At 46.1% G+C, this 19,144-nt stretch overlaps 1 protein-coding gene across 2 annotated transcripts in view; it reads left to right on the top strand.

Annotated features, from left to right (window-relative positions):
* LOC1278272 (phosphatase Herzog) overlaps positions 1 to 19,144 on the top strand; it is a 52,371-nt gene that overhangs the window by 16,419 nt on the left and 16,808 nt on the right. Inside the window, exon 1 of one of the 2 annotated variants that reach the window (XM_317884.4) lies at positions 4,937 to 5,003. The exons of the other annotated variant lie outside the window; for it this stretch is intronic. Within the exon in view, the coding sequence (XP_317884.4) occupies positions 4,970 to 5,003 (34 nt within the window). The 5' untranslated portion in view covers positions 4,937 to 4,969. Of the gene's footprint in view, positions 1 to 4,936; positions 5,004 to 19,144 lie in introns of those variants that run through there. 2 annotated transcript variants of the gene reach the window in all.

Raw genomic sequence — 19,144 nt, 5'->3', positions numbered from 1 at the left:
TCGCTTACATCGGCACGCCTGGGTGCTTGCTATCACGTTTAGTTTGCCGTTTTTTCATCATCAGATTGGTAGATAGGCGCACGGTATGATTTTGATTTAAACCGGTTTTCGGGACAGATTTGAGGTGAAATGTTATCGAGCTCTCGATGCTGTCTGTGTGGTAATCCCCATCATAGTTTGGAGATACACTTCGGAACCTGTTCCAAACTTGTGATCTTCGATGTTCCTAACCAAAAATGTCGATGCCCAATACAAAGATCTGCTGTAATCATAGTAGATCTGGCGTTCTACGCTGTTTCTAAACACTGAGAGCGCAAGGGTGTGTGCGTTTGTGATCTTGTCGCTTTTGTGTCGAGCCCTAGACGGTTAGAGGGAACATAGGAGGGAATGGAGCTGCCGTAATTCGTAATATCTGCTATGGAGCTCAAGGTTAACCTGATTAGTATGTGGCATGGAATGTGTGTTCGTGTTCGTACACACCCACACACACATACATACTCATACTCAGTTCTGAAAACCATTCCGTGTCATTACTCGGGGCCTGTGTCCGCTTACGTCAGGCTCGGTGATAGAAGACCAACACTTATTCAATCGGCACATCAGAGTAATAGTAATACAGTGCTCTATCACACACAAAAAAAGATCATTGTATATTGTCACCATCGAGGGCGCTTCCTCCCATCTCTTCCCCCTCCCTCCCTCCACCAATCACTCTGTGTGTGATTATTTTTCCATCAAACATTGTTCGAGGTGACAGCCTCAAACTTTATCGGCCATCTCGCGTATATTCACGGTGGCGAGTAGAGCGAGACTATCTTTCTCTGGACGAAAACACACTTGTTGCCGTTTTTATATGCCCAAATCATGCTGTGTGGAATCATAGGCATGGTCAGGCAAAAAAGAAAACAAGATATTCCGAGGCGGTTTTGACGAGCTGTTGATTTAACGCTTTTTACGAGCGATCGGGGGAAAAAAAGTTTCCCCAATGACGAAATCAATCTGTAAATAAGTTTTCCCTTCCGCCGCTCGTTTCAAAACACCGAAGGGAGGGGAGAGAAGCGTTGTTGGTTTGTAATTTTATTGCACTTCCTGTCATCAACCGCACCAGCGAAGCATGCAATATATATACAGGCACACGGTGTGGTTTTTACTCTCGGGAAAGACGCGCAACGGCCATGGCGTGGAATGATGGTGGTGCATCGAACGTGTGCTGCACTTACGGCGCCTCCACGCTTCTTATCCGTTTGGCCCTGTTTCGCGTAACTGTTTATATGATAAGAAATGAGCAACGAGCAGAGACGCCACAGTAGCGTCAAAGCGAAGCCACGAATATCATCAAAGCGAAGAACGTCTCATCGCATCATCTTCGCTCTCTCTCTCTCTCTTTCTCTCTCTCTCTCTCTCCTTCTCTCTGTCGACTTTGGTGGCCACACCTTGCGTCCGGTTCCAAGGTGGGTTTGAGATCGTTGTGCCCTCCTCACCACAACACCACACAACCGATGACGAATCTTGCCCGCTGACGGGCTTTTCGTGATCACATGCGCTGATCGGCGTTCATGATGATGATGATGATAGTGAAGAATGTATCAGTGACGGTGGCGCGAAAGCGCGAGACTCTCGTGCGCATCTCTGGTGGTAGTGGTTCGATCGCCCTTCGCGCTCATCCGTTAGTCATCGTTGTCGTCGTTTGGCCGCGCGCGCTCTGTGAAACGCACACACAAACACTGCAGTGAGGGCCCTTGTCGCTTTGGAACGCTGCACATTCCGCAACTGGGTTGGGTGTATGTGTGTGTGTTTGAAGCGAGGGGTGGAATTCACTACGGAATTCACCAATTCTGGCATTGTTTGGGGATGGGCAATGGTTGGGGATGGGTTTTTTTTCGACATATTCCATTTTCTCTCTCTCTCTTCCTTTCGGCAACGCTGAATGCAGAAAGTAAGAAATTCGTCTCCATCTGTAAATTATTAGGAGAATCTTTGGGATGTGTGCGGTGCTATGTCTTTCTTTTATGAAGATGACCTTTGGTGGGCGTTAAATTAGGTGAGACATTAAACATTTACTGCTGGTGAATGCAATCCAGATGGGTACATTGGGATTTGCCAAGCGCCAGGACGGGTGGTGGGTTGGTGGGAGGTGGAGGATGCTTTCCAAATTTACGACCCAATTTCCTTTTCATTTTGGCACAGCAGTACAAACATTGTGAATGGTGCTGGCGTCCCCCTGTCCCCCATCCTGTTTAATTGGATCAGTTTCTCACATAATCTGAGTCGGCAAATGCCTGAGGGTTAGAGTGCGGCAGGAGGGAAGAGAAGGAAGGGTAAATAAATTATAAACTCATTTTAATTAAGCACGATCGTATTTAACCTTTTGCACATAGTTCGAGCATGCCAACGAAGTTTCGTTTGTGCTGAGACCCTTCTTACCGCATGTACTAGTTAAGCTCTAAGTGGCGTAATGAAATCGCACTTTGATCCAACCGAGAGAGCTGTCAATTAATTATCTGGTTACATTCGGGACGCGGAATACGATTGACCGAGAGTAGCTCCAATAGGTTTTCTTGCAGCGGGGCAAACGCGGGACGAAGATGTCACGTGCATTTCGTTCGGCAGTACATCCAAGGCGGCGATGAAGTAATGTTCATTTTTGAACTGTCATCGCTTAGAACCAAGACTCGATTCCGTCTTAATTAAGTGGTATCTATCGGACACAGGACTACTAAGCCTGTGCTCGTGCTGGTCTCACGTACTCGACTTTACCAAACGCTGATGTCACCATTATTGTTGGTCACAATTGGCAATGCTGTTTGCATTTGGAATGTACCAACATGCTTCGTCGGTTAATGTGTATCTGCACCGTGTAATAAACATTTGATGGAAACCAGTAATTTCCTACGCTAAACCTCGTACTCCAGCTCAATCGCTGGGATCTGATTAATATTGAGGCCCTCCCATGAGTTGTGGCGCGTGGTTACAGCAGATCGAAAATGCTATTCTATTTCCTATCGGAACCAAACGGCCCCTCCTTTAACTCTGCGACCGTCTGGAACGTGTGCGTGCGCGTACACGAGAGCATTGCAACGTGCATGAACGATTTCCTTCAGATCTCGAGCGAAGACAGAACAACAAATTGAGCAGCAACAGCAGCGGCACAACACACCCTAGAACAGTGTAGCCGTTGGATGTTGCAGTGTGGCCACAGGCTAGAGTTGCGATGCGGCAATAATTTTGCCCCCGTTTGCCACGCTCGCCTACTCTCTAACCCAGTTACGTTCGGGTTGTTTCCGTTCGCGCATACTGTCACGTCTGACAATTCCAATTTATCTACCATTGTTTGTGGAATCATCGGTCGTCGTCGTCGTCCTACATTTGTGTGCAACGAAAGTGGAAGCGCCTTTAGCTGCTGCTGCACGGTGAAGCAATAACACCAAGCGCGTCCGTGGGTTGTCGAACTTGTCGAACTGTCGATGGTGCGTTTGGAGAAACTGCAGTTTCTAAAACGGTTTCTGTGAAGCAATTCGAAGCAATAGAGAAATTAGAACACAGACACAGCGCGCAGCTGGTTAGTTATTAGTTGCGTTGGCCATCAGATGGATACTCTCAATTCCGCACCCGTGTGAGGGGGTACATTGTGTTAGTGTTAATCACTAAGTTACGAGCATTATTCCCACCCTCCCTTTCATGGGTGTATGAGTACTCGCTCGGACACTACAGACCTGACACCTGTTGCTGACCGAGGATTTGGATGTAGCCAACATTGTGCCCACCAATAGGTATCACGCAAATGTGTGTCTGTGTGGTGACGTTAAGTCACCGTAAATCCTCGCCCGTCGCTAATCGCCTTGTCAACCTCAGCGGGTGTTCCAGTGTCTCGCTCTCCGGGTTCTTTCTGTTGCTCTATTGTACCGGTGCAGGAGTATGATATCATAGACACAGGTTACATGTGATGTGTTATGCATCTTCCTCCTCCTCCTCCTCCTCTTCACATTGGCACTGACTATGTGCAAAGTCATGAATGTGAAAAGTATAATCCCAGGGATTGAATCCATCGGACATTATCGTGCACCGAGCAGAAATTGGACTTGTGGGCTGTGGTTTCGCGCAACGAGAGGGCCTCCGAGATGTCCGATTGCGAGCCGCACTCGGCTAGATGTAATATGTGTAACGACCCCATCCTCTGGGTCTGGAGGCAATTTCTGACCTCAATCCAATTAGATATGACTAATGGAATTTATCTCGGCGTGTTTCCGATGCCGTCTGCCATTGTTCTTGGGCCATGTGCGAGGTGAATTGGCGAAGATCCTCTTCTCCGTAGAGGCTGCCGGGGCGCATCATAAAGGGGGAGATGACTTTAAGCCTCGCCGTTGTCATAAGTTCAAGTTTGCTTTATTCGAGCACATATTTCCGGCACACACATGGAGTGGGGTTGGCCATTCTGCTGGGCCCAAAATCCGAAACTGACAGAAGGGAGCAGATTCGCAAGCAGCAATAGGATCAAATGCTAAGGGTGAATTGGTATTGAATGAGTCAGCTCGCATGCTGCTCGGAATGGTGCAGATTTTGCCCGTGCATATCATTTCTGAACGTCATGATGATAGGGTCAGCGGTGTCTAGTATCTAGGCGTTGTAGATGGTCGGTTGCGAATTTCGAACTTGGTTTTACCCTTGGCATCATGAATAAGTCAGTGCATGGCGTATAAGAAGAAGATGCTCAGATGGAGGAGAGTGGAATTATATTACTTTCTAATTTTTTATACGATTTCTATACTCCTTAGAGGTTTTGTTTTGTAGCTTTGATAAAGAATTGAGCGAATTTGTTGTGCAGTTTTCATTTCAATTGAAATTTTAATGTGAATAATAATATATGACTGTTATTTATTTATGTTCAATAAATTCCAATTGTTGTTGTTTTCTCATTTTCAGGTAACTGTTGATAATAACACTGTCATTTGATTAAGAGATTTAAAGTAACATGTTTAGAGCTACTCTTACTAAGCTTCAGCACAGTAAGTAGATGAAAAATAACATTATTTAAGTTATCTTGTTCGCTTTTAGGCGGGTCATTTGAGATGGCATAATAATAAGCCAGAAAACCCAAGATAATAACCGGTACATATTTGTTACAAGGTTTACCCATATTTTGATTTGAATTTCAATTCACCTGCCATTCAAACCGCACTGATGTGTGCCAAGGATGATGCATGGTTTTTTAGAGAAAACGGAACTTGCCCAACATCGTATATCAATTTCATGGGCAATGTTTTAGTATCCTTTTTGATCCACACTTGTAATTGTATTTGAACCGGGTGGTTGCTCATTGTTCCGCACAAAAGCTACTCTCCGTTTGTGCAGACAATAAAGGTTAACCCCAAACAGTTGGATTGAAAATAAAATAAACCCAATTCACGGTGAGCACGAATGACCGGCAACTACAGGGTTTTTTTTTGTGTGTGAAGCATTTGTACACCAACGTGTTATTCCTTTGATTGTAGTATTCGGATTTGCAGTCAATTTTCAATGGGTTTTGTAGAGAAAGCATGTAGCCTTTATTCTCGCTTCAATTCACAGCTCCACTGGCCTGCTGACCGTCCCATCCCCGACAAAAACGCTTCAATGGTTTGTGGCAGTGCTGACACACAAGCATGTTATTTTTTTAATGCGGAAAATGTTATTATTTTTTCTGCTTTCCTTCTTTTTCAAATTTACTCTTCAACATATCCCCTCGTTCCGATGTGTACGTGGTGCACCTCTGACCTTTGAAAGGCTTCCTTGAACGGGTGGACTTTACACACACAAAAAATCCCTTAGTCAAAGCAAATAAAACTGCACCGCCACACGCATACAAAGCCTTTTATTTTTTGTTCAAATACGACCCTGGACTAATCCTGGCTTGGGCGGAAATGCTCCCACTCTCGCCCATCCCCATCCTTCGCCATTGCTGAAAGCTGAAAATTCTTTCCTCGTTCAAGGCATTTACTTCTCAAGCTGGCACGGAATAGCAGCAAGCAAGCTTTCCTTCTGTATTATTGCATGCTGCACACGATGGTAGTGCAGTTGCATTTGTTTGACCTCCCCAAGGGACTCATTGACATTGGAAACGACTCGTGGTGCGGTTTTGCCAGTTGTTGTGTTTGCTGTTGTTGTTACTTTTTGCGGCACATGCAAACGCGGTTGCGGGCGATGGATGAAGGTCGAGTTTATGCACCAGCCTTCCCCAACAACGCCCGCGCGGGCGCGCGCCAAGGGAACTGTTGTAAAGCACCATTTACTACCGTTACGTGCAGGAAAGACAACCGCACAAGCAAGCAAGGCGTGCGTGGTGGTGGGTGCTAGCAGCTCTGGCAGGGCAGTAATAAGCGGGCGGCCGGTGTTGCGCGCACCAGCTTTGCAGGTTGCGCGGGGCCGTGCGATACACAATCCGCGGAGGACGACCAAAGATTATATGCTTTGCGCTTTCGCGCGCTTGCTGACCATCGGAATCACGGCCGTTGATTGACTTCTTTTAGTCTTTTAGTGGGATAGTATCGTTCGTGAGCGCGCACACGCTTTCCACAATTGGTTTTGCTGTTGTTGTTTGAGGAAACTCTTTAATTGCTATAAACGCCAGCGTTGAGGAGAGCTTGTCGTTGTGGTTTATGACCTGCACCTTTAAAAGCAGGTGGATTTTTGTTATCACGGGGCACTTACGAAGTTACGAAGTGAAGAATGCCGATTTCTCTATTTTCAGGTCTTATGTTCGTTGTGTAGAGTTCGAACTTATTTACTTATACCAATATACTCCTTCAGTGTTTTTGATAAATCAATGAAGAAGGACTACTGTCTTCAGAAGAATCACAAAAATTGACATACTAATTTTTATCCGTTTCGATATGAGATTTGAACTCACGCTGTGTAGATTGTCATTGCGATCTCTTTCGAATGACACCAACAGACCACACATCTGACGGAGAGTAATTAGTTCCTTTTCATCAACCGGTATAACCCAATTCTGCAATACTTCTCCACGATTGTGGTACGAAATTCATAGCAGCAGCAGCACCGTTGTTTCACGTGTCTACGCGCTTCGTTAGAAGAATCGATTTGCTTGGAAAAATATTATTTATTTGCTGATTGGCACGTTACAAACAGCTCCAGGGTTGTGTCGGATTATTACAGGGAAAATGATTCTATTATGAGTCCGGCGAAATATTACACAATCCATCCCTGGCGTGTGTTCATCTGCACCTACCCGACAGCTCAATAACAACACAGCACGCTTCGCAGCAATCGCAATCGATCGGCGCTAGGCCGAACAAACTAAGCGACAGCAAGAAGTGTTTTGAAAAGTTGCTCCCGCCTGTTCCCAAGCCTCATTGCGAATAATCCAATCCAATCGCTTTAAGCATCAATTGCGACGGCGAACAGCATACAATAGGAACAAAACTTTCGAACTTTGAGATTACCAGTGTGTCATCATCACCGTGCGGATGATTGAAGAAACCTGTTTGAAACTCATCACCGGGAGGTTTCGTGTAAATCAATCCCAGCACTGCGCGCAGTACACCCACCGCACACCGCTCGCGGCGATGAAATTCGCGAAATTCATCAGAACGCTCTTGGAGATTGATTTTGTGCTTTCGTGGAAATGGGCTCACTGAGTTGCGTAATAGCGTTGCATGTTTTGCATAAATTTCCACGAAACTGTCGTTTGTAAAACGACTCTCATTTAGTCACGCGGTGTACCACGCGGCTTGTTTTGATTGGTTTGAACTTATTGATTCCAAATGGATGCCCCCCTGTGCTTTCTGGCCTATGGAGAAGGGCCATAGTAGTTTGTTGATGTTTCGTGCAACTTTCAAATCTGCGTACCATTCCAAAATCAGTAAACAGCAGGGCAGCTCAGCGTTTGAAGTAGCCACCAGGCGTTCTATTTTGCCAGCGGATTCGCTCGGATCCTTTGCAAACACAACCGGTCGGTTCACGACAAACTGGAAGGAAACTGATACGATTTAGCCGAAAATCTCAGGGGAAAATATTTGCTACCATATATACATATATATACCCGTAGGGGGAGGACGACAAATACCTTACGTTCCTGCGCAGCAAACATTTATGCGGCGTTTTTTTCCCGTTGGGACTGGAGCGTTTTCACTCGTTCACTTTTTTTGTGTGCTTCGCCATTAGTAATCCCTCGGCGCGTGTGGAAAAAAATAAATTTCACCTATGCCTGTGCCTAAGTGTGTATGTGTGTGTGTCTTGTTGTATCTTATGAGGAAAGCGTGTGCAGAATACAGCGAAGGAAGCGGAACCAGCAGCTGCGGGAAACTGTTTATTGGAAAATTGTATTACGCATTTTGATTCGCTCTTTGAAGCGTAAGCTTGATTCATTCGTTGGCGAAAAATCGGCGCGCTTGTTTTTCTTTTTTTTTCTTTTTGGGAAATCGAATTTAACAAGCTTGTCATGGCCATGTTCATTCTAGTTTCTGGAAAAAAAACATGTTTGTAATTGTGGGTATGTTTTATAATATTATGGTAATTTTGTACAGCACATTGACTCATCTCTTTGAAGTAGAAATGATTATTTTAAGCTTTTAGAATCTGACTTGCCGGTCTCGTAGTACAGTCGTCAACTCGTACAACTTAACAACATGCCCGTCAAGGGTTCAATCCCCAAATAGACCGCGCCGCCATACGTAGGACTGACTATCCTGCTATGGGGGGGAATCAATTAGTCACTGAAAGCCAAAGCCCACAAGTGGGTACAGGCAGGCCTTGACCGACATCGGTTGTTGAGCCAAAGAAGAAAGAAGAAGAAGAAAAAAGAATCTGACTAGCTTAGTGCGTGTAGGCATATGCATCTTTAACATACTCTTTAAATATTGATTTAACAATCCTGTAAATTAGAAAAAATATAAGAAAAAGTCAACATAGGTTTGAGACACGCGCGCGTACATTTGGATATTCGGGATCTATTTGGGGGAATTTACGGTTTGCACATGGTCTGGGAGGTCACAACAGGATTTACTCATTAATGATTGTAAGTGACCAATTCCAGATACATTAGGTTCACCTACTTCGGAAGGTAGTGCCCTAGAGCCAATCATTGGCACTAGTGGAACTGGCCGTATGCATGTTGCAGTTGTGTTCTGATAAGTAGTGCGCCGGATCCATTAGTTGGTTCTTGGCGAGCTACGTAAGGGATACATTAGATTTTCGTACTTCGGAAGGTAGTGCCCTGGAGCCTGCCATTGGTGCCAGAGACCCTGGGGCCAGCGGTTGGCACTAGTGGAACTGGCCATATGCATGTTGATAAGTTGTTGTGTTGTGTTGAGAAGTGGTGAACCAGATCCATTTATTGGTTCTTGGCGGGCTACCTAAAGGATGCTAGGGAATACCATTGTATTCGATGTAGTATGGCCCGTTTTTTCTTGATGAAACTATGTTGGTCATCTTGGGTGTGTGTATGACTCGGACAGTTCCTCTGAGAGTTTTCCGATGCCACCACTAGCTCGTACAAAATATTTCAATATACCTATCAGAGTAATATTATCGTAAAGATACTTCCGTCCTTCTCAAACCTATGTTGGGGAAAGAGGTGGGACTTATCATAAATCAAACATCCTTTTACTGCTCCTTTGCAATTCTACTCAGTCACTCTCTGCTCCAATTAGGAACAGTATTGAGTAGATAGCACGAAAAATGTGAATGAATATTTTCACTGAGTTGCCATACAGTCAATAGTAGGATTAAACCCACTTAGTTTGATCGAGACATGGTCTTAAAATGTTCTTTTCGTATCAAGTAATGAAAATGTTTCTGGAGTAGAGAGTAAAAGCTCATAATTTAAAACAACCATTAGAATGTACTTAAAACGGTTCCACACACACATAGAAGAAACACAAAACGTGAACCATAACCGGGACCGAGAAGCCCTTTTAAAATCGTTCTAGACACTTGTACCGAGTCGTGTTTGCCGTTTTTAAACTACGCGGCACGAGACCTCGGCGGATTTTATGCAATCCACTCAAGAACGAGCAAAACCACCGTATGCACACCCTTCCCTTCGCTCCGAGTGGACGCGACCGGCGATATATGGTGCGAATGGTACCACCACCATCATCACCCAACCAATGCTAGTCCTGTAGCTGACGCGCGCGAGATGATGGTCAGTGCAAAAAAGCCGCAAAACCAACTAAGGCCGACCACGCGGGATAAAAATATCTCACTCCCGTGTCCTATTCTCTCTGACGACACATGCGACAGCACACAATGCGACGATTTGCGTTGAGCGCCATTTGAACGCCACCATCGTTCGTTCGTCACTGTAGACTACCGAGTGTACCGGGCGGGATACGCGTGCTGTCCCCACCGGCAGGACAATGGAGGTTGTACCGGCGGAAAGAAATCTAATTTTAGCTAGTATGTGTGGCGTTGCTGGTGTGGCAGATAAAATTTACAACCTGTGGTCTCCGGTGGCCTTCTGCGGGTTTTTTTTTTGTGCAATATATGTGTGTGTGTCTATTGTGACCCTGTGTGTATTTCAGTACTGGCGCTATCCTAGAGGAGTTTAAAATCGCGACCAGTCAGGATCTCGCAGCCCGTAATGTGTAATGGGAGAGAAAGTAGAGGGCGAAAACATAAAATAGATGGCAAAACCTTGATAGAGCCTCCAGTAATTAAGCAGTATGGTAGAGTTAAAGGGATAAGGGATGGGAGGGGGGTGAGCAGACAGGGCAAATTGGAAGCCATTTTGCCATTCACTTTGACAGTATCGGATTGTTAGAGTATTGTACCTGGGCCGGGAATAATTAAAACTGATTTACTATTTTCAGCCCAGCGCTACCTCCGTGGGTGTCGTGGGTAAATGGGAACGTTTGTACGAAAGTCCTTTGTCCAATGTGTAACATAGTTTGTGTGTGTAAGAGAGACAGATGTAGTCCCGGTTTTGGAGGAAGTGGTACGGCGTTGATCATATTTCATATTTGCACCGTTTCGTCTCCTCTGTCCCGGGGACACACCCCGGGACCTTAATTCCCGGTCCACAGTCGACGAGAAGCATGATTTATGGAGTGCAGCATTAATTCCGCCACCGGAGCGGACGTTTGTACAGTGAGACGACTGTGTCACGTGTAGACACGTGTAGGGCAAACACACAAAAAGTCCGCTGAAACTAGCAGGGCCACCGTTTTTCCTCTAAACTGTGGTCTCGCAAAATGTGGACGAATAATTCAAGCACTAAAATACGTGGTAACAAGTTGAGATAGCGCACACATCTCCCCGTAGACGAAAGTTTGCTAAAACCAATGTTGCAAACTTTATCGTTCGGAACAGGCCATCGATGTAACCAGGCTGCTTGTTGCCGATTGACCTTTCGTATGGTTTTTTTTTTGTGTTTGCGACCTAACCTCAACTTCATTAGAGAGTGAGAGAGAGCATCACTGCGATGATGAGAAATTAATAGTCTCCCACAACCACCACACCCGCAATGAGGCGCATCAGCACACACTGGCACGTCGTACATATTGGGTAGAAAATAGCGAAATAAAAAATCCCTATCGCCCAACAGCTCAAGGTTAGGTGTGTTGTGAAAGTACCTTGGTGTGATGTATGATTGCCGCAATATGCAGATTAGCAAAACTTAACGGCGTGCTGATATGGCGGAGTGGGACAGAGTGTCGGTCAAAACCAGTTCGATCGATCCTGCGGAAACGCACGGAAACGTGTTGCGTGCTCTGCTCCTCTTAAAAAGAAAAAGCTGCTCGATTTCTGTCCAGTTTGTTCCAGTGGTGATGGGAATTTCCCAGGTTCCCGAGATCTGGATTGATGAATTTAATTACACTTAACGTCATTTTAAACTCACATCCTTTGTGGGTCACGTTCATTTGCGCAATAAACCCCCAGACTGCTAACTTGATGGAGAAGGACCTGGAAGTTAGCAAATAATGCTCACCTTTCGCACGCACGTGTGTTTGTTTGGGTACCGGAATAAATTATGCAGTGAACGGAACAACCCGCAACGACGATGATGATGTTGTTTCGTTTTCCCGTTTTCCAAAGCGTCTCGATTATTCAGCAGTCCTTGGCAGCTTCCACATCATCATCGTAGCTGGCAACGCAAAAACCTGTCCCCAAATCGCATGTGTAACCGTAACGTGAACGGTCCACGGGCTAAGTGATCCTTCGGTCATTATTGAGCGTGGTTTAGTGGGTAATCAATATTAGCCACAGTTATGGCACCGCTGTGGATGCGGGGACACTAATTTGTGCTCTACATTTGTACAACATCCGCCACGCGAGATTAGAAGATCATCAAGAGCCGTGTGGACGCGTTGCGTGATGCTCTCTTTTGCGCCATGCTACTGAAAAAAAAAATGAACAACTTACAATCAAAATGACAAGAGCCCTCTTCTTCGTCCGAGAAGAAGAGTTGTGGCCTTGATTGCCATTTTATACAGTGTGTGTTGAGATAGACATTGCTACTATTGGATTATGAACTCGTTTGTCGTGCCAACCCTGCACGGAAAACCTGTCCCCAAAGATGATTATATTTTTATCAATTCTCCCAAGCACACTGGTCTGGTGGCGCTTGGTGGTTTCGCCGAACTCTCGGAGTCGTGTGTGTTCGTTAGATTTTATTGACCAGCGTCAACCCGCAATCCCCGATGTTACCGTCCCGAGATGTCGTTAATGTCCCTGGTTTAACATCCCTATCCCGGTCGGTCAACAATTGAGCTGAAACGGAACCCTCCTCACGTGCGTTGGTCGTCGTTATTTTCAGTTCCGGTGTGGTAGGGGAACGCCCGACATCGACCAGACAGTGTCACCCGATGGTCAGCAGTTAGCAGTTGGTGCTATTTTCGACTCTGCTATGTGCTCGGACCAAACGAGCGAATGATTCGTTTTGGATGTAGCTCATCAGTTTCACGGTTCATCGGGTTTTGCGGTCTTTGGGACCGCAAAATTGTGTACCAAGGTGGAAGATGACAGATATATGGAATTGGAACTGTTATGTCAGAGATGTTCATCTCTCGTCCAGTCGCGCACTCTAGATGCTCGATCAGCTTTGATTGATGTGCAAAACCGACGAAGGTTTGGTTTGGAAGTCACGCTTGGACCAACAGCGAATAAATCAGAGCCGACTAGCGATCAGGGTTGAACTGCGTACGCGTAACAGCTGGCAGTCGGCTTGAAGAATCGCTTGATGCAGCCGCGCACCCCTAGCGCCTAAACACCGCTTCGCTTCGTTCGTCGCGGGCGAGTTCATCAATGATCTTCGGTTCGTTTCCGACAGCGCGGCGTGCCGGGCGTGGTGTGGGATATGTTTTGTCAGGCGTGTTGTTGCTGCACGCTGGTTTGGTTTCTTAACGATTATAGCATGTGGAGGACGCCAGGGTTGTTGGGCACCCGTAGCATGCAGACGCGCGCCCCACTAGATATCGGAAGAAGATCATGTGACTTGATGCGGCACCCAGCCAGACAGACAGACAACCTCGTATCGCACCAGTCGTTCCTCTGCTTCACAAACCAAACCAGAGGTACACTGACACCAACAACGATTCGTTCTCTATGTTTGTATGTATTGCCTCTGTACCGAATGCTCATGAGAGAGGGGTGAATTTCCACCCCGTTAATAGCGTGGCTGGTGTTGTTGTTGTTGGAGCATCGTCTTCTAAATAAATCTGGCAGCAGGGGCCTGTCCTTCTTGAAATTGGGAGGGCAAAGACATAACAGACTTCAAACTCCTCCTTACTTCTCCCTGCCATACTCCCCACAATGCTCGCTGTCTATCTTTTTCCTCTGCTTCCAATCGGAACTAATGGCTGAGGCCGCGCGCAGAAAACAAAGGAAAAGAAAACTCAAACTCACACACAAACATACAACTAAGTCTCTAATTTTAGATCCTCATCTCCCCCCAAAACAAAACGAAAACGCGTCTGTTCGACGTTTGCAGACGCGCAAACCTTTATTTTGGGGCAGTATACGATTCATTTGGCGGGGCGCGCCTCTACTCTTCCTCGTTTTTTTTCTTTCAGGGAGACACATCATGTGGATAGACAACAAAAATGTTGGGAAGACCTCCAGGCGTATTTGGAGGTGGCGGGATATGGATGGTGTCGATGAGCCGAGATGGTGTCCGAAGATGTTCAAGTTCATCTTGATGCAGTTGTGTAATGGTGGAGACATGTCGCGGAGGGAGGTTGTAATGTGTGTTCCGCGATGTATTAGGACGTTTTTGTGTACTCCGAGTGGAGCAATATGTGACTTGTTGGAATGTGTTCAGTCGGATTCCTCTGGCACTCATTCGGAATGAGATCTTACTTACGACTTGATTTGGGTAAAAATTGCATCTCTTGGACTTTGCATGAATTTTTGTTTTTTGCTGCATGATAATATTGCTTGTATCTGGGGACGTGATCTGTAGGAGAAAATGAGACCCACGTAAGCCCACAAGCCTGAAGCCTGAATAGTGTTTAATCATTTTTTTCGCGACCAAAGCACGTCTGGCTGTGAGCTTCCCTCCCACTGACACCACAGTTAATTCCATTTCCATGTTTGCCTTTGATGTGATGAAGTGAAAAATTATGTACAAAAAGCATCTACAGCTACATGTGAGGGTGCGAGTGGAACGGGCTTTTAGCTGTGATCGGTTACGTGATCAATCGAAATTGAGCGAGATTGTTTTTCGTGTTTCCCAGCACACACACACGCTGCCGTTGTCTCCAGTTCCCTTCATGAATCCTCCGCTGTGCAGGGCCTGTGTTTAAAATCCACACAGGTGTACCGTATGACACGCGTGGCTAAAATTAAACATCCGTTTTTGCTGCCAACCCCGTGCAGGAGTTGTTTTCCGAATGGGCGATTTCGTCGAGGTGAAGGTGATTATAACCAGGCTTTCGGTGCCCGTTGATCAATTTCCATCATCTCACGCGGTCGACTGTGGGAGCATCATCATCATCATCATCGTCGTTGCTGGCACTAATTTTCCAAACGATCCGAAGCTGTTGGGGACTGTAGGTTACAGGGAGATAGAGAGAGAGAGAGAGCGAACGTTAATTCAATTAATGAGCTAGGTGGGCGGCAATCGGGCCTATGTTTTACTGGGACGAGCCGCCAGTACATACGTTTTTCCCCGCGGTGTGATTTGTTGGGGGAAAATTGATCAAGTATAGTGTATAAAATCATCGTGCATCGATTCCCACTGACACCACCTTGTGTAGTAGCCTGGTTTCAGCATACTTTACACGCTTCATTCCGGCATAGACAAGACAATATTAGTCGGCGCAGAGAGCACACACAATAAATTCTAAACCAAGCAGATGGTTCCCGGTGACCGGTGCCAGAATTCGGGGATTCTCTTGCTCCTCTAACCCCTTTGCTTTATGGTTGCTCTTACTGTTTGTTTTCAATGTAAGAGAGATATTTTTATAGACACACACACCTCTTGTATGCCTACTCGTTGTCATCATCGGGTCCGTAAGGTCGACTGAAGCATCACCGTCCCAGCCTCTCGAGGGGATGATTTTTTCTTCTTCTTCTTCTCCTCCTTGACACCCCCTCCCCTTTGTACGGTTGAATGGATGGCTGACGACCTGATGGAGGAAAGATCTCTGGTTTTGGGGCCGGTTTTATTGCCCAGGCGGTGGAATTATTTTTAGTAATCAACGGTTCGTAGGACTCGTTCATGAGCACCTCTTCCCCAGTGCTCTGCACAGTGTTTACTCCATTGATCACCAAAACACACACACACACACACAGGTGGATTAACGGGTCCGTTCGGACAGCTGTGTTGCCTATCGTTGGAAGGTACAGTAATTGTTCTTTATACTAAAAGGATAATAAATTTCATCATCAAACAGAGCACACGGAGCCGAGGCAACTCCTCCACCAACGAGGCGTGTACGTGCTTCGTGTAGTTGGACGTGGGTGGAATGGTTGCAGATTTCCATATGCCCCCGTTTCCCCTAATAAAGACAGGAGGGAAAAGATCCATCTCTTGGTTGTCCAGAGGCAGCTGGGTGGAAATGGGTGGAAAAGGGAAAAAAGGATACATTGGATTATAAATAACTCGACAAATTGGTGGATGGATACACTGTTTCGCTTGTTCTCCTTTTTTCCATGCCTCTCTCTTCATGCCCGAACGCAATAGATCTCGATAGGACTCGCTGTGCAGTTCGCACCATTATTGCTGATGTAAAGTGAAACCATCTTCCAACCAAGCAGCGTACTGCTGCTGGTGGTGTGGTGTCCTCTATAGTCCTCTGCCAGTCTCAGACACAATCGATCGCCGTTGCTCGCGTGTGTACCACCCAAGCAGCTCTTCACGCCCGGATAAACATCAACATCCTTTCCGCGCAGCTCAAGAGTTCCATCGAGAGTGCCAGCAAAGAACGCAAAGGGACAACCCATCGTCACAAGTGGGGCGAAAACAAGACTTGGAAGAATTCCAGCTCTGTGATGGGTATCGGCAGCGGAGCGACCCCTAAACAAATCACCAAGAACCCTGCTTCTCTGCATCATCCGCTCTCGCCCTAATAGCTTCTGTGTCCTCGAGAAGTTTGCCTAACTTGGGACGAGTTGGAGACGCGATAGAGAAGCGCAGAAAGAGCTCCAGAGGGGGTTTTGCCGCGGCTGGAGGTGTTGAAAGTGATTCGATATTGATCACAATTTTATGAAACTTTTCAGCCGCACCGAAGTAGAACCGAAACAGACAGATATGGCAAACATAATTTAGCTGACAACAGCTTAACATCTTCTCCAGCGCGCGCGGCCACCACACCGCGCGTACGTTGGTGAAGGTTGAGGACTTCATGGGTTTTGCCGCCTGGCGATTGTGTGCAAAATGTATGCCCCACAAACAGAGGATTATTCGTCTGGCTTTGGGGGAAGAAGTTCGGGCGAATGATGGAAGGATGGTTGGTTCGGGGTTTTGGAGTCGGCGAAGAAGGATATTAATATTGAAGTTTGAAGTAGACACTCGCTGATTACACGGTCGAGTTGCGGTTCGGTTCGATTTCCAACCGTGCGCGGCAACTGTGTGTGTCGTTTGAAGTGTCGTCTCTTGTGCGGGGTAGCCTCTGATAGCAGCAGACACAATCGTTTGCTGTTTGTTAAATTGCTCGATTTGTCAAGATGGATTACGCTCCACGGTGCGGTTTTTGTACGGTGACGCACTCATCATTTGCATAATTTAAGAAAATCATTGCCCTTGAAGTCTTTCACACACACACCCACAGTTACAGCCTTTGGTGGAGCAGACTGTTTACCGAGTGCTTTTATCTGAGCGGTAAATACAAATTTCCCTTAATCTTTTGCCCTTGGTTGTGTCTGCCGTTTACGGGTTAGCATTTGGCAGGCATAAAAATATCGCCCCGCGCCGCTTCCGAGAATTGCTGATGCATGGGAAAACCTTAATTGATCAGCAAAATCATTCGTCATTGTGTGCACGCGCGCTTCCCAACACTGCCCTTACAGAGAAGCATCGGTTCTAGGCAGGGATGGGCAGTATGTGGGAGTGGGTGTGAAATTGCGTGCCTCGGCTGCTCGGTCGTGTGATTATCCTTTTGGTGACTGCTGCTGCTGCTGCTGCCTTTCGGCTACACACAGGTCACGTACGGTTGGATATATTTGACTTTGTTGCTGATTGGGCATCCCTTCCTTAGCGTGTGTGATCACTTTTCCCAAACAAACGTTTATTTGTGCGTGTGTGTGCATGTGTGTGTGGGTTTCGTTGGACAGTTTGACCAGTTTTATCACCCAGAAATGGATGTTTTGGACGTCTCGGTCGGTTTAATGCGTTCAGAGGACACAGTGTAGTTGTCCGTGAAGGTGATAGGCCGGCCTCGGTAAGAAGATAATCGCAGGGATAAGGAATAGCTCTTGGCGAGTTTAACAGTTCATCGAGACCTCTGTCGGATGAAGATGACAGAACAAAAAGAGAGTAAGCTTCTGGGGAAATACTTGAATATGGCAGTTGTTCCTCAAACCGTCGATTGCTGGTTAGATAGTTTGTCTGACTGAACATCCTGGGCGGAACCCGAACTACATTCTTTCCCTCCGCTAGTCTTGATTTTAGTAGCAAATTTAGCTGAAGAAAACCAACACAGTACTGTACCTGAAGCGTTACTTTCATCCACACATCCCTGTAGTACCGCTGGTTTAATATTTCATCTTCTTCCTGATGATGATGATGATGATGATGATGATATCCCTGTTCTCACACAGTCCGGGATGGCCGACGGCGAACATTGTACGAACTTTTGCAACAACAACAAAGTCAACAACAACAAAGCCCATTTGAAGCGGAAGCATTGTTCTCAAGCAAACAATGTGCCCGGAGTAGTGACGCATCTGTTTCCTGTTTTCTACCCTTGAGTTATGCTTCTTGATGCAGGAGAAACTAGAGCTATTACTTCATGTTCCTCCACCCAGTTAGGGTAGGTGTTAATATACTTACTACGCTGAGTATAATCGGGTGTACCACGGTGAGCCCATTATTTCTGATCCTGCCTTACGGTGTCGGAGGAAGAGGGGAAAGTTTTGAGAAGATTGCTTCGCAAGAGGGGTAGCAGGTTGAAGAATTTTCCTCCCAGTTTCTATTGCTCGCACAAATGGAAAAACATGTATCTTCTTGCTGCACGTTAGGCGAGAAAGATTAGCAAAAGGTAAAGCAAATTATGAAGCAAAAGTTTACACAAAGTGTGTACAAAGAGTGTGTTGTGTATGAGTCCTTTGTGGGACACGAAGAGAACGCGCCAACGACTCTATCTACTCTGGTTTTGTCACTGTACAGAGGGAGTTCATATGCAGGGTTTTACGGTACATTCCTTGATTCAGTGCTTCTTCTATTTGGCGTAACATGCTACGTCGGAGAACGGTTTATACTACGCCGGTTTATACACAGGGTTGCGAGACTAATTCAGTACCACGCACCCGGATTGTTAGTCCTTGTTACGGGAGGACAGTCCATTCTAGGCGTCAACCCATGACGAATGTGTGATTGAGTCTTACGAGTTGACGACTGTATAACGGGATAGTCCCCAGCTTCAGTTAACTTTTCCGAATTATAGACCGTTTTCGAGCGTAAGTGTTTAATGTTAAACATTTGTTTTCCCCAAAATTAACGTACGTTTATATTACCCGAGTTAGTTTCTTTGATGTTCATTTTATT

This window comes from Anopheles gambiae, chromosome 3 (genome assembly GCF_943734735.2).
Source record: "Anopheles gambiae chromosome 3, idAnoGambNW_F1_1, whole genome shotgun sequence".
Lineage (NCBI taxonomy): Eukaryota > Metazoa > Arthropoda > Insecta > Diptera > Culicidae > Anopheles > Anopheles gambiae.
This window is presented reverse-complemented; position numbering and strand designations above follow the sequence as displayed.